This window comes from the organism of the source record quoted next, assembly GCF_019968985.1.
Source record: "MAG: Porospora cf. gigantea B chromosome Unknown PgB_NODE_752_length_11433_cov_123.123, whole genome shotgun sequence".
In the NCBI taxonomy this organism is placed as follows: domain Eukaryota; phylum Apicomplexa; class Conoidasida; order Eugregarinorida; family Porosporidae; genus Porospora; species Porospora cf. gigantea B.
The window spans coordinates 1-11,433 of NW_027179245.1; the positions used below are offsets into that span (position 1 = coordinate 1).

General features: G+C 57.3%; 6 protein-coding genes across 12 annotated transcripts; 1 reads left to right on the forward strand and 5 right to left on the reverse strand.

The window, feature by feature from the left end:
- Positions 1-314: 314 nt before the first annotated feature.
- KVP17_005238 (uncharacterized protein) lies at positions 315-825 on the reverse strand (the record flags this gene model as incomplete). Its single annotated transcript, XM_068515044.1, has 1 exon — positions 315-825. A coding segment is annotated over one exon (511 nt), but the record flags the coding sequence as incomplete, so codon positions are not given.
- Positions 826-873: 48 nt separating this feature from the next.
- On the reverse strand, positions 874-2,553 carry KVP17_001828 (uncharacterized protein; the record flags this gene model as incomplete). Of its 2 annotated transcripts, none has more annotated exons than XM_068517574.1 (1): positions 874-2,553. In XM_068517574.1, the coding sequence occupies one exon, from the start codon at positions 2,551-2,553 to the stop codon at positions 874-876; it is 1,680 nt and encodes a 559-aa protein (XP_068371971.1). The 2 variants fall into 2 exon arrangements, with proteins under 2 accessions (XP_068371971.1, XP_068371970.1); XM_068517573.1 differs by having other exon boundaries at positions 874-2,538.
- Positions 2,554-2,662: 109 nt separating this feature from the next.
- KVP17_001831 (uncharacterized protein) lies at positions 2,663-4,307 on the forward strand (the record flags this gene model as incomplete). 2 transcript variants are annotated; one of them, XM_068517583.1, is made up of 3 exons in its annotated part: positions 2,663-2,995; positions 3,024-4,176; positions 4,200-4,273. In XM_068517583.1, the coding sequence occupies 3 exons, from the start codon at positions 2,663-2,665 to the stop codon at positions 4,271-4,273; spliced, it is 1,560 nt and encodes a 519-aa protein (XP_068371978.1). The 2 variants fall into 2 exon arrangements, with proteins under 2 accessions (XP_068371978.1, XP_068371979.1); XM_068517584.1 differs by having other exon boundaries at positions 3,024-4,307.
- KVP17_005237 (uncharacterized protein) lies at positions 4,308-4,839 on the reverse strand (the record flags this gene model as incomplete). Its single annotated transcript, XM_068515043.1, has 2 exons — positions 4,308-4,681; positions 4,710-4,839. 2 exons carry the CDS (start codon positions 4,837-4,839, stop codon positions 4,308-4,310), a joined length of 504 nt encoding a protein of 167 aa, XP_068371980.1.
- Positions 4,840-4,866: 27 nt separating this feature from the next.
- KVP17_001830 (uncharacterized protein) lies at positions 4,867-6,318 on the reverse strand (the record flags this gene model as incomplete). Of its 2 annotated transcripts, none has more annotated exons than XM_068517582.1 (1): positions 4,867-6,318. In XM_068517582.1, the coding sequence occupies one exon, from the start codon at positions 6,316-6,318 to the stop codon at positions 4,867-4,869; it is 1,452 nt and encodes a 483-aa protein (XP_068371977.1). The 2 variants fall into 2 exon arrangements, with proteins under 2 accessions (XP_068371977.1, XP_068371976.1); XM_068517581.1 differs by having other exon boundaries at positions 4,867-6,315.
- Positions 6,319-6,393: 75 nt separating this feature from the next.
- KVP17_001829 (uncharacterized protein) lies at positions 6,394-11,357 on the reverse strand (the record flags this gene model as incomplete). Of its 4 annotated transcripts, XM_068517578.1 has the most annotated exons (3): positions 6,394-7,881; positions 7,910-10,943; positions 10,972-11,357. In XM_068517578.1, 3 exons carry the CDS (start codon positions 11,355-11,357, stop codon positions 6,394-6,396), a joined length of 4,908 nt encoding a protein of 1,635 aa, XP_068371975.1. The 4 variants fall into 4 exon arrangements, with proteins under 4 accessions (XP_068371975.1, XP_068371973.1, XP_068371974.1 ...); XM_068517576.1 differs by lacking the exons at positions 7,910-10,943; positions 10,972-11,357 and having other exon boundaries at positions 6,394-7,716; XM_068517577.1 differs by lacking the exon at positions 10,972-11,357 and having other exon boundaries at positions 7,739-10,630.
- Between the last annotated feature and the right edge of the window lie 76 nt (positions 11,358-11,433).

Consider the following 11,433-nt stretch of genomic DNA (forward strand, 5'->3'; position numbering starts at 1 on the left):
TTTAATTCTACGGCGACCACCCCCATGAACACTTCTCGCTTCTTCGGCAGCGTCATATGTGTATTCGCCACAGGTTGTCAAGGGAGTCGTTGTTCTGGGGTAGGTGGTTGTCAATATAGTCGTTGAGGGGGTGGTCGTTGAGGGGGCTGTCAATGTAGTTGTGGCATTGGTGGTTTTGGGAGTGGTGGTAGGTAAGGGTAGGAACGTCGGTGGGTTCCATTCACACACATCCCACTGCCATCCACAATATTGAGGCCCTCCGAAATGATTCGCCGATTTCCAAATACACCGAGTGATGCTGTCACAGACCTTACATGTGAAACCACCATGTTCGCATTGGTGGTACTGCTGAGTGTTGCAGAAGGTAGGCCCTGTCAAATCGTTGAGCTCCGTGTCTATGGCTCCATGGATGATAGCCGCATCCTTCAGAATGCAATCACCGACCAGATGGGGCACCACTCCAGGCTGTGCGACCGCACGGAATAAAAAGCTTTCGCAACCGGCAGTTTCTTGGCAGAAACGCTGGCACTGTACAGCGGACGCCTGCCTGTGGATAATGCCGTCCATCGACGAAAGGTTGACAGGCCCTTCGTCGCTGTATCCATAAACCCACTGATTGTAACAGGTTCCCGTTTTCGGATCGGTGACGTCGCCATGCATGCTGACGTCAACGAGCACACAATAAGCGTCCAGGCTTGTCAAGTCGCCGTCTTCGCAGAAGCTGCGGCAGTGGTCGTTACTGAATGGTGCGGTGGTGGAAGCGTAGAGGTTACACTGAGTCGAGACGGAAGCTAAGGCGGTAGATAAAAATAGAGCACCGCGCATGGCTTAAATATGCATTACCTGACTGTACTTGTACGCCAGCCCACATCTTCACTTGTGCCCGAAGAAGGTGTACAGAGTGGCCTGCGGCTTGGCCATCTTGGTAGGTCTTGGGTCGGCGTCAAGTCTCTGTTTGCGTTCCGTCTTGAAGAAATGAAAAAGGCTGTGTTGGCGGGGGATCATGGCCGCCTGGGTGGCCTTGTCCTTGGCCAGCTCTACACTCGCCTCCTCCAACCCCTCCAGCAGGCAGGTGACGGGTACATGGTCGGAGAACCGCGGTGGAGTGTAGAGTAGGCCTGTACGGCGAGGCTGGAAGGCATATTCCAACGAGTCATTCGGCTCCGCTGGAAGTCCACCTCCACTCATGGGCGCTGGCGTCCAGCAGTCACCTCCTGTGGCATCTTGTATGGCAGCAGCAGGGGAGGGGTCGTGAAAGCGGTCGGTGCCCCGACCGCCTGGTAGGCACTCACAGATTCGAAGTAGTGCCTGATCCAGTAGGATATAATCCACCCGAATACCCTCGTTGCTGAACCGGGCATTATTCCATTGAGACCAGCATGAGCATCGCTCTTTATGACGGGGCCAGCATGCTGCAAAGGAATCCACGAAGCCGGCAGCCAGAAAGGCTTTCATCCACTGCTGGCCGGCAACAGCAGACTGAGGCTCTCCGCAGTGCGCTGCGACGTCGTCAACGGTGGAGGCGTCGACTGGCATCTCCGTCCAGCGCTTAATCTCGTGAATGACGTTCTGTAGCTCGGACACAGGTATCCAGCCAGCCCTCCAGGCAAGCAGTGGCGGTCTGTTACAAGCCTCCAGGCTGGCGTCGAAGCGCGGAAGCGTGGCGGCCACGCTGTGGGGCAGCAAGCGGAGATGCAATTCGGCCTGGAACTCGCTGTCGTAGCTGCCTTTGAGGACGGAACGTTTCGCGTCGCCAGACATGACAGTCGCGGCCCACGACTTCCGTCGACTGGTGACAGGGCGAAGGGTCAAGCTACCGAGCACGCGCTCTATTTGCGGCACGCAGCCTCTCAGCTTCGCAAAGGCGGGCCCAGGCCCTTGCAAGTCCTTCAACGGCACTGCAACGTGTCCGAGATGGACGTCTTGCGCGCGGTAAGAGAGGTTGAGATCGCCTGCGAGGACCACTGGGATGCCCTGACTCTTGATCTCTCTAATCAGACCGGAGATTGCTTCGTGGAAGGATATTTTGTGCTGAAGACTTCCGTAGAGCTTTTGGCGACTGCTCGTCGGCGCGTAAACATTGATAAGCGCGAAATGTTGGTGGACAGTGAGCAGAGCCCGGCCTTCATTATTGAGTCGTTCTGCAATTGTCGAGGCGGCCGCCAGCACCGCATCGTATGCCGTAGTCCCCTTAAAAACGTCAACATCCTCGCAGTGCGGAGCTAGATATCGCAGCAGGTGCGACGCTCTGAAAGGTGCCGAGTCCGCTCGCAAAGTGAGGCCCGCGCGAGCGAACGTAGCCACCCCGCTGTAGGAGGGTGGAGAGACGCAGCAGCTCCAGAACGCATCCCAACCTCCTGGCGGATGCCAGACCGACTCCGAAATTAGCTTAGCGCGCGTTACTTTGACCTCCTGCAGCAGAAGCAGGTCGCACTGTATCTTCTCCAACCAGGGTAGCAGACCGCCATAGCGATCTTGGATAAGCTGCAACGTGGTACGCCAGCCAGCGACATTCCACGACACCAACGACAAGGACATTACGGAATCTGACATTTGCTGATGATTGCTCATTAACAGGCTCAGAGATGGGAGGACGGGGGCACAACGGTGCCAATTCGTCCATTTCGAATGCAAAACCACATTTCGTCAGCGGGAGTCATCAATGGCGACTCTCACGTGTCATTCCTCTCGAGGAGGCGGCGAGCTGTGGCTTGGCTCCCTGAGGGACGCGTTAGACAAGAAATTCCTCCGAAGAGAGGATATCGCTGGCGTGTTCTCCATCCTCCAGCCAAACGAGATGTACAGAGAGCGCCAGAAGCATATCTACAAAGCCTACCGCATTCGCCATTGGAAGTACCCAATATTTGACGCACCCAACCAGGCGATTGACTTCAAGAGCGTGAATCTGTCGAAAATCAACGGCTTCTTGCAGTCCGGTCAGAGCGTGCTCATCTACAGCCGTCACGGTGCTGGGCGCGCCGCGACTATCGTGTTGGTGAGAGAGCGAAGTCGTTGGTACGCAGGCATATCTGGTGATCTACAAGAACATGCCGCTCGAAAGAGCCATTCGGCGTCTTCAACGACTGAGACCGCAGGTTGACGTAAATTCGGGCTTCCTCCGGCAGCTGCAAAAATTAGAGTCGCGGCGCGTGCGACACTCGCGGAGGAGACAACGTCGTGAAGTACCCGATGGGCGCGCTGTTCCGCGCTTTGTGACCTACGGAACGACGTTGGATGGCAGGAAGAGCCCCAAGAGTAACTCGCCCCCCCGTGTATCAGAGGAATCCGTCGTACTTCAGGCGCCGCTTGTGAGGCTGCTGGACGACCACAGCTGGTCTCGAGTCACTTCACGCACCGACTTGACACGTACATCTCGGGCTAGGTCTGATGACGCTCCCACGCCACGCCAGCCTAGGAATCTGCAACAGATGACCACTACCGACCTCAACGCAGTTAGACTTCCTCGACGTCCGATTGCGGCGAGGCACGGGAAGCGAAACGCCAGTCCGAGGGCTCCGGCGGATCCTAGGCCTTCTCTGAAGCCCAGGCCCTCCCTGAAGCCTGAGACCAAGCCCAGGCCCTCCCAGAAACCTGAGACCAAGCCCAGGCCCTCCCAGAAACCTGAGACCAAGCCCAGGCCCAGGCCCTCCCTGAAGCCTGAGACCACGCTCAGACCTTCTCTGAAGACTGAGACCACGCCCAGACATTCTCTGAAGCCTGAGACCACGCCCAGACATTCTCTGAAGCCTGAGGCCAAGCCCCGGCCTTCTCTCAAGCCAGAGGCCAAGCCCAGGCCCACCCTGAAGCCTGAGGACACGCTCAGATCTTCTCTGAAACCTGAGGCCAAGCCCAGGAACTCCCTAAAACGGGACAACAGGCCATCCCTAAAACCTGAGGCGAAGTTCAGGCCAGGACACAAGCCCAGGAGCTCTCCGAGGCCAGTGGTTATTCCCAGCTCACTGCGACCTTTGACACGACTGGGGGAGACAACGAGGCCTTATCTGAAACCACGGGCTAAGCCCTCTAGGCGGTCTGTGGGGGCTTTGATAGAGCGATCTGCGGGGGCTTTGATGGAGCGGTCTGTGGGGTCTTCGATGTCCCGGCGACGGAGGTCTAGCAAGGCGTCTCCACGTGGGATCGAGTACCGCTACCGTGAAGTGGCTTGTCGCTCCCCCAGTACGTCGCGCCGCTATTCCCAGTCGCTGCCAAGGACCAGTACGTCGACTACCAAGTACAACCACAAGAGACCCAGTCATACACGTCACAGTCCTGATGGGAGTTCAAGCCACTGGCGGCCTCCACGGTAATCACAGGTTCTTGGAGGCTCCACGCGATATGAGAGCGCCCTCAAGGCCGGCCGTTAGGCGACATTCCTCTGTGCCAATGTCCTGTGCTCGTTCGAGGCGTTCTGTGTCCACACAGGTGGACCACTCGGCCTCTGTCAACTGCTGCGTGTCAAAAAAATTCGGGAGGGTTCTCAGGTCTGGTGTTGCCAACAGAACGGGGGAAGAGGGTATGGGCGCCAGCTCGACAAAGGACCGACCTACTTGGGTTTCGCTTGACAATAGGAACACCCACTCTGCAGCTTCCGACTTACAACGTGTGGCCTTGGTAGCGATATTCTGCTGCGCGCTCAGGTACAGGGAGGCCAGCAGATAAACACCTGCGACGCGAGCCGCATCTGAGTGACCTCGACTCTCAGCACTCACTGACGACGATAAGGGTCTTCTCTGACGACTGCGCTGCTGTGACCCATCCACGAATGTCGCTCTCTGTGCCTCTCACCACGGCCCAGTGCACAGCTCCGAGGCCTAGAGGTTCCAACGAAAACGAGGGCATTATTCGGGAGTTGTGACATTGACAAGCTCAGAACTGGCCGCAAGGGCCATCGCAGCACTGTGGAAGAGGGTCCTTGCGCGTGCCCAGTGGTGGCACGTTGCAGTATTTTGGACCGGAGAGCATGACATTCCTCCACTTAAACGCTTTGCCTACCGCCTGTCCAGATTCGTCCAAGCACGAGTAGCACCAGTTGTCACCATGGGGATAGCAGTCTTCATTCTGCACAGCGTTGGCATACCGATAATCATCGAGCTTTGGGTCGTGCAGCCAGTTTCCAGTCGTTTTGCTGTACGTAGCCTTGTATGCGCCCATCCACTGCGTAGATGTCTTGAGGGCGCAGCTTCTGACTTGGTTCAGCCGGTTGTCGAGGCCGGTGTTGTAGCCGCTGGCGTCGGTGCCTACTGCCTTCTTCCAGTCAGGAGAGGGCCGCCACTGCCACCATTCACATTTAGGGTCGTCCTGGCAGTACTGCTGACATTCGTGGGCGCTGTTCACATTCCGCGGTACCCCGGGGCCGTCCATGATGAAGCGACCACACTCAGCTTTGGACCCGTTGTTGTAGGTCCACTCGGACCCATCATAGTCAGCGGGAATGTTCATGTCGCAGCCCTGATCTTCGTACCCCATCTGCCATTGCTCAAAGCAGGAGTTGTTTGGTGACACCTTAAAGTTCGGCCACGAATGGTCATTCTCTGCGAAGTAGTCAGTCCAGACGCAGTGCAGGTGGAACTCGTCGGCGTCGTACCCCGACTCGCATGCTGTGCGGCATTTTTCATTTGTCCACCCTGGCGCCCTTGAGGCAAAACGGTCGCAGTAGGTCAGGAACTTGACCTTGAACCCGACAGAATCCCAGTAGTACTCGCCCATCTTTCGGCACTCCTCCTCGGAGGCGAACTCCCTTTCGCCCTCTGCACAGAAGCTTGACTGTCCCCATTCGTTCCAGCTCTTCTTTGTGACGCACCACCACCACCACGACGCTCCACCGTCTCCCGGTTGCAAGTCGTTTGCTTTCGCCAAATCGGGAAACAGCATCGCCAAGTCCATATGACCGCCTGGCTTGTCAGCCGGGTCATGGCGCAATCCCCCAATCTCGGAGGTCATGTGGCAGGCGAAATCTGGCACTGCCCACACGGTGTACACTGCCTTATCCTTCAGGCCACACCGGGACTCCTTGCTTGGACAGTCAGGGTCTTGGAGGCAGTCACAGAGGTTTGTGTCGATATTGCTTTGGTCAGCGTACCTCCAGTGCGCCCAAGTATGTGCGTTGCCAAAGAGGTCCTCTTCCCCCATTCCCATGTGCTTCACAGGCCATATAACCTCACCCTGCACCCAGTCACAGAACTGGTAAAACGCCTTGCAACCAGTCTCGTCGTCGACGTTTTTCTTGCAGTGGGCATGGTAGGCCTCCATGCCTGGTTTGCCTACGCAACTCGGACCGGCCGCAACAGTCACCAAGAGTAAGCTGAAACGCGTCATCATGAAATTACATTTTGTATCTGCGCGTATCATCTGTCCATGAACTTTTACAGAATTCTGTTCACACGTCGCATCATTTCAGTTCATTGGGTCTATTCGCCGCACCGTCTGCCCCAGTCCCGAAGTGCCAGCTCCAAAGGCTCCTTGGTACACTAGCCCTGAACTGGCACCGAAGCTACCACCCTCTTGAGGCTTGGGGTTGCCTGTGTTCCAGTTAAAACCTTGACTGAACCCCGAAGATTGCGGTTGTCCGAAAGCTGAAGGCTGTCCAAATGGTTGGCCAAAGCCTGAAGAGGTGCTTACACTCCCGAAGGACAAAGGCTGGCCGAAACCTTGAGGTTGCTGCGCCGAGAAGTTCATGAAACTCTTTAACCCAGTAGTAGGACCGGAGACAGTCGTCGAGGCCATCCGAGCCCCGAAACCTTCAGATTGCACCGAGGGCGCAACCTGAAAACCCTGCGACGCAACTGTGCGCCCTGGCCAACTAGAGGTCGCTGGTGGTTGGTGAGGCCAACCGCCTTGAGTTGTGCTCGAGGGTTGGTGATGCCAACCGCCTTGAGTTGTGCTCGAGGGTTGGTGAGGCCAGCCGCTTTGAGTCATGCCAGAGTGAGCTGTCTGGAAGGCTGCGCCTATGTCCAGTGGTGTCGGCTTTGTGGGGGGATGTGCTAGACCAGACACGGAGAGCTGCGCCTCGTTCAGCTCTGAGGCCTTCACCTTGCTCAGAGTGGGGAGTTCTACCTTGATGGAAGTAGGAGGTTCTACCTTGATCGGAGTGGAAGGTTCTACCTTCGGAGGGGAAGGTTCGACCTTCGGAGGGGGAGGTTGGATCTCGCTCGTAGTGGAGGGCTGCACCTCGAGACTTCTTCTCTGGAAAGACGACTTGCAGGACTTGTAGGCCGAGAGTGGTGCCGGCACCTCAGGTGCTGGCTTCTCAGGTGCTTCCACCTCGTGTGCGCGCCTTTCGGAGGCCCGCTTCTCCGACAGCTGCAGCTGCAAGTCAGCCAGCCGGGCTTGCTGATCTGAAATCCGTGGACCTGTTGAGTTTGGGAGGCGACAAGTATAGAAACGTGAGGTCCGGTGTTGGTACTGCGGAGTCTGCTTGAAACATGTGGACTCGTCAGTGAATATGCATCGTCGAGTAGAGTCCACCTTTTTTGGCGTAAAGGACTCACGAGCTGATCGGGAACAGACCTCAGCCCACTCAACTGGCATGACAGCGCCGTTCGACGCCGCCACATCTGCTACCGACTGAACGTCTATTTGCGCCTGCAGCGCCGGCAGCAACCGCACAGCACGGTCCTCTGTCCGTGGCTGCGCAGTCGAGTCCAAAGTGGACCTGAGCTCGCACAACGCCTCGTTCAAGGGGCTGACGAGCGCCAATCCCTGTTCCAGAGCGGCCATGATAGACTCAAAGCTGTCGGATTCATCGTCGCTTGAGTCCTCGGTGATCGGCGGCAGTTCTAGGGGTTCTTCCGGAGGCAAAGGCTGACGTCCAGTTAGCATACCCCAAAGGCTGTCGAGCAGACCTGAGGGCGGCGCTACCACTCGTTCTGCTCTCAGCGCACACTTCATAAGGAGTCCTCCCGACACTCACCAGTTTCAGTGTCTCCTCCCGCTCTCGTTCTCGCCGTGCGCAACGGTTGTTACGGCGATTCATTGCCGAAAGTCGGCGCCAACGAGTGGCCTCCTGCCGCTGCTTAGCCCGGACATGCACTTCGTTGTAGCGCTGCCGGCACTCGACACCCAGCGCCTGCACCCGTGGAGCTAGCGCGGCCAGCTGGATCTTCAGAGGCTGGAAGGTCGGGTGTTGGACTGTGGCCAAACGACGAGCGACCCAGTGAGGAGTCAGGAGACGGTGTGTCGTGGGTGTGGCGTGCACCTGCCGCAGCTGCTGCACCCGCTCCAGTGACTGTCGCAGTCCTCCGCTGCACTTCTTGCGACTCTTCAAATTCTGCGAGATTTGATCCTCCACGGTCCGCAGATAACTTGAGGTGGACTGCAGGTAGCCCTCCATGTCAAGAATCCGGGTCGTAGCAGCCTGTACCATCGCCATGCATGCACGCAGCAGCGATCGACGCTGTTTATGAGGGCTGAGACTCGAGACGTGAGCCCCCAACTGTGGCAGCTTCTCGCACATGGTGGCGTACGATGGTGCGGGTCGCGCTATGGTTTCGCGGTGACGACTGAGAAGAACCAGACGGTTGTGGTAGATTGATATCCCTCGCTTCATGTCAGCCAGCTCCATACGTAAATTGACGTTCACTTCCCCCTGGACGTCTACGGCTGTGACGTCCAGTTCAGGTAGAGAGGTCAGCAGACGGGAAAGCGAATGACGACGCGCGTTCTGGGCGTGGGGCAGAAATGTGCGGTGAGGTCCGTAGTATCTGGGAAGGACAGACAGCTCGTCTACACTAATCTTTGTACCTTCAGCAACAGGCGGAGTTGCAAGGGATCGTGAACTGCAAGCGGCAGGCGCTTTTGTACCTTCAGAAACAGGCGGAGTGGCAAGGGATCGTGAACTGTGAGCAGCAGGCGGACTGGCTACAAGGGACACTGCAGACTTCGCTACGGAAACCGGCTCCTCAGCCTTGTCTGTCGCAGTTGCGCACCTATAGGCCCCGACACGAGGCCGCCACTCGAAGATGCTGGCGCCCGTGCGAAGACAAGGAGCGGCTCGAGCACCTAACCACTCGTCATCCGAAGCCGCCTGGTCACGACAATCTTCGGCTTTATCAGAAGGGCCTCCGTGTGAATCAGAAACAGAAAGAGAACTTTCGGAGCTTGACTCGTTGCGAAGACAGTTTTCTGGCGCCATCCTCTGGCCAAAGCCCACTTGGCACGGCGGAGTGCTATCGTCAGAGCGGGAGGACGCGTCGGCGGCATGACCAGTGGATGACGTAGGGTCCTCCTCGCCGCTTGAGGACGGGAGGGACCAGCTGGAATTGCACGATGAGGATGGACGGTCCTCATCGTCCCAGGGAACGCAGGACGTCGCAGCTCCCTCCCCGACAACCAGCGAGTCAGCTGAATCTGTCGAAGTGGCGCTTTGGGGCTCCAGAACGTCTCTCCGATTGACTGGTGGTACGTCCGGCCTCCAGCCCACCGAACGCGCGCTGCGGGGCGTCAACGAGCAGGCCGAGACGTCTGTGGTCGGCAGCGCCTCCAGGGGTACGATGTCGGGATAAACAGGCCGAGGTCGGAGGTTCTCAGTCAAGGATTCCAACTCCTCAGAATCGGATGAAGAATGAGAGTCGGAAGAGGAAGAGGAATCGCCTTTCTCCGGCACCTCAGGGCCCCGAGACGAGGATCCCAACTCCTCAGACTCGGATGAAGAATCGGAAATGGAATCGCCCGTGGCCGGCACCTCCGAGGACCCCTGCCCATCAACAGCCTCCTCAGCGCTGTCGGCGTCGGCGGACATGGATTTAGAAGAACGCCTGCTGGTTTGACCTAGTTCCGGTTCATCTACACTCAGGCAGGCAGACGACCCCTCCCCGTCAGCAGCCTCCCCAAGGCTGTCGGCGTCGGCGGACATGGATTTAGAAGAACGCCTGCTGGTTTGACCTAGTTCCGGTTCATCTACACTCAGGAAGGCGGCTGTGAGAGGCGAGGGATTCGGTCCAAGCCGTTCCCAGCGGTGGTAGTCATCATCCGACGGTCGTAAAGGTTCTGCTGAAAGGGTGGAAAAAGCTGACACTTGTGCGGAATCGGAATTGGGCTTCTCGACGCCGTCCAACGAGGGCTCCGTCGGGCTTCCGTCATCACATCCCTTCTGGTTCCAGAGAAGCTGAGTACAGGAATCGTCGTTTAGGTAGCATCTTCCAGGCGAACTTTTACTTGGGGTACTCACGTTGGTTTCGAAGACAGACTGTGGCGATTCGTCTTCCAAGAGCTCTGACTCCCAAACTGCGCATACGGCACGTGTACGCAGAGCTCCACTGGCCAGGCAGCTTGTGGAGCTCACCCGCAGTGAGGGACCGGCGCCACCACCTACGAGCGTTGCACGTGCCGATTGGCGAGAGGTCGCGCCAACAAGGCGAACCTCGGGGTGGTGGCCTAAACACATCTGCTTCTTGCACCCTTCCGATTCGGTCATCCAGTCGGCTTCTGTGGAGCTTGAATCAGGCTCCACCGATGTCGACGTGGCGGCGTCGTCCACAAATGCAGGGTGGTGCAGGGTCAGTATGCTGAGATTCCCCACGTTATCCGTGAAAGCCACCTTTAAGGGTGCATCACGAACTAAAAACAGATCCTTCAACGTGACGACGTCACACATGTCGTTGTCGTTTGGAGGCGGACTCATTTCGGAGGCCATTGTAGTGTCACTCACATCCCAGCAGGAAAATTGAAACTGAGTGTCTGTCTCCACCGTCCGAATCCGTGAAGACCACGATGTTGCCACGAAGAACAGGGCAGCGGAACCGCTGACTACGCCCTGGATTTCGGCCCAAAGGCGGGTCTGGTCGGCCGAGACCTCTGACAGGTGGGAGCTCAAGGATAAGACAGACAACGTCTGCGCCGGTGTACGAATTACTGAGGCCACCTCCAACCGGGAAGCCGAAGCGAAGTACAAAAGAGCGAGGAAGTGGTCCCGTCCTAGGGAGACGATACCTAGAGGAGCAATTAATCTGCGTGGTGGGATTCGTTGGGGCTCACTTGTCTTCCCATAGACACGGGTCCGCTTCCAGCAGCTCAAGGCTTGGAAGAATCGGCAATCTCTGTTTGGCTTCGACGTCGAATACGGCATTGGAGCCGTCAAGGATCATAACCGTGTCATTCACGAAGTGGAGACTTGGGAGAATGTCATAGTGCTCTAAGGATTGTGCGGAAAATTCGTACTCAGGCACTAGGTTACCTCCTTGGGGAACCAGAAAACAAATTTTGTAATCTGGATCTCGCGTCAAGACACTGAGGTTCCCCTTCCACCACCAGGCTCGCATGACCTCACGTCCATCAAGGTCGACGGTCCACATATTCAGCCTCTCCACTTGTCCCCACGATGTCACTCTCATCTCTGTCGACGAGGTGGTGGTGACAATCATAAAGGTCGCAGATCCGGGCAAAACATCTACTAAAGGGGCCTGTGTAGGGTAGTCCACGATGTCGTGGAACGCTTCC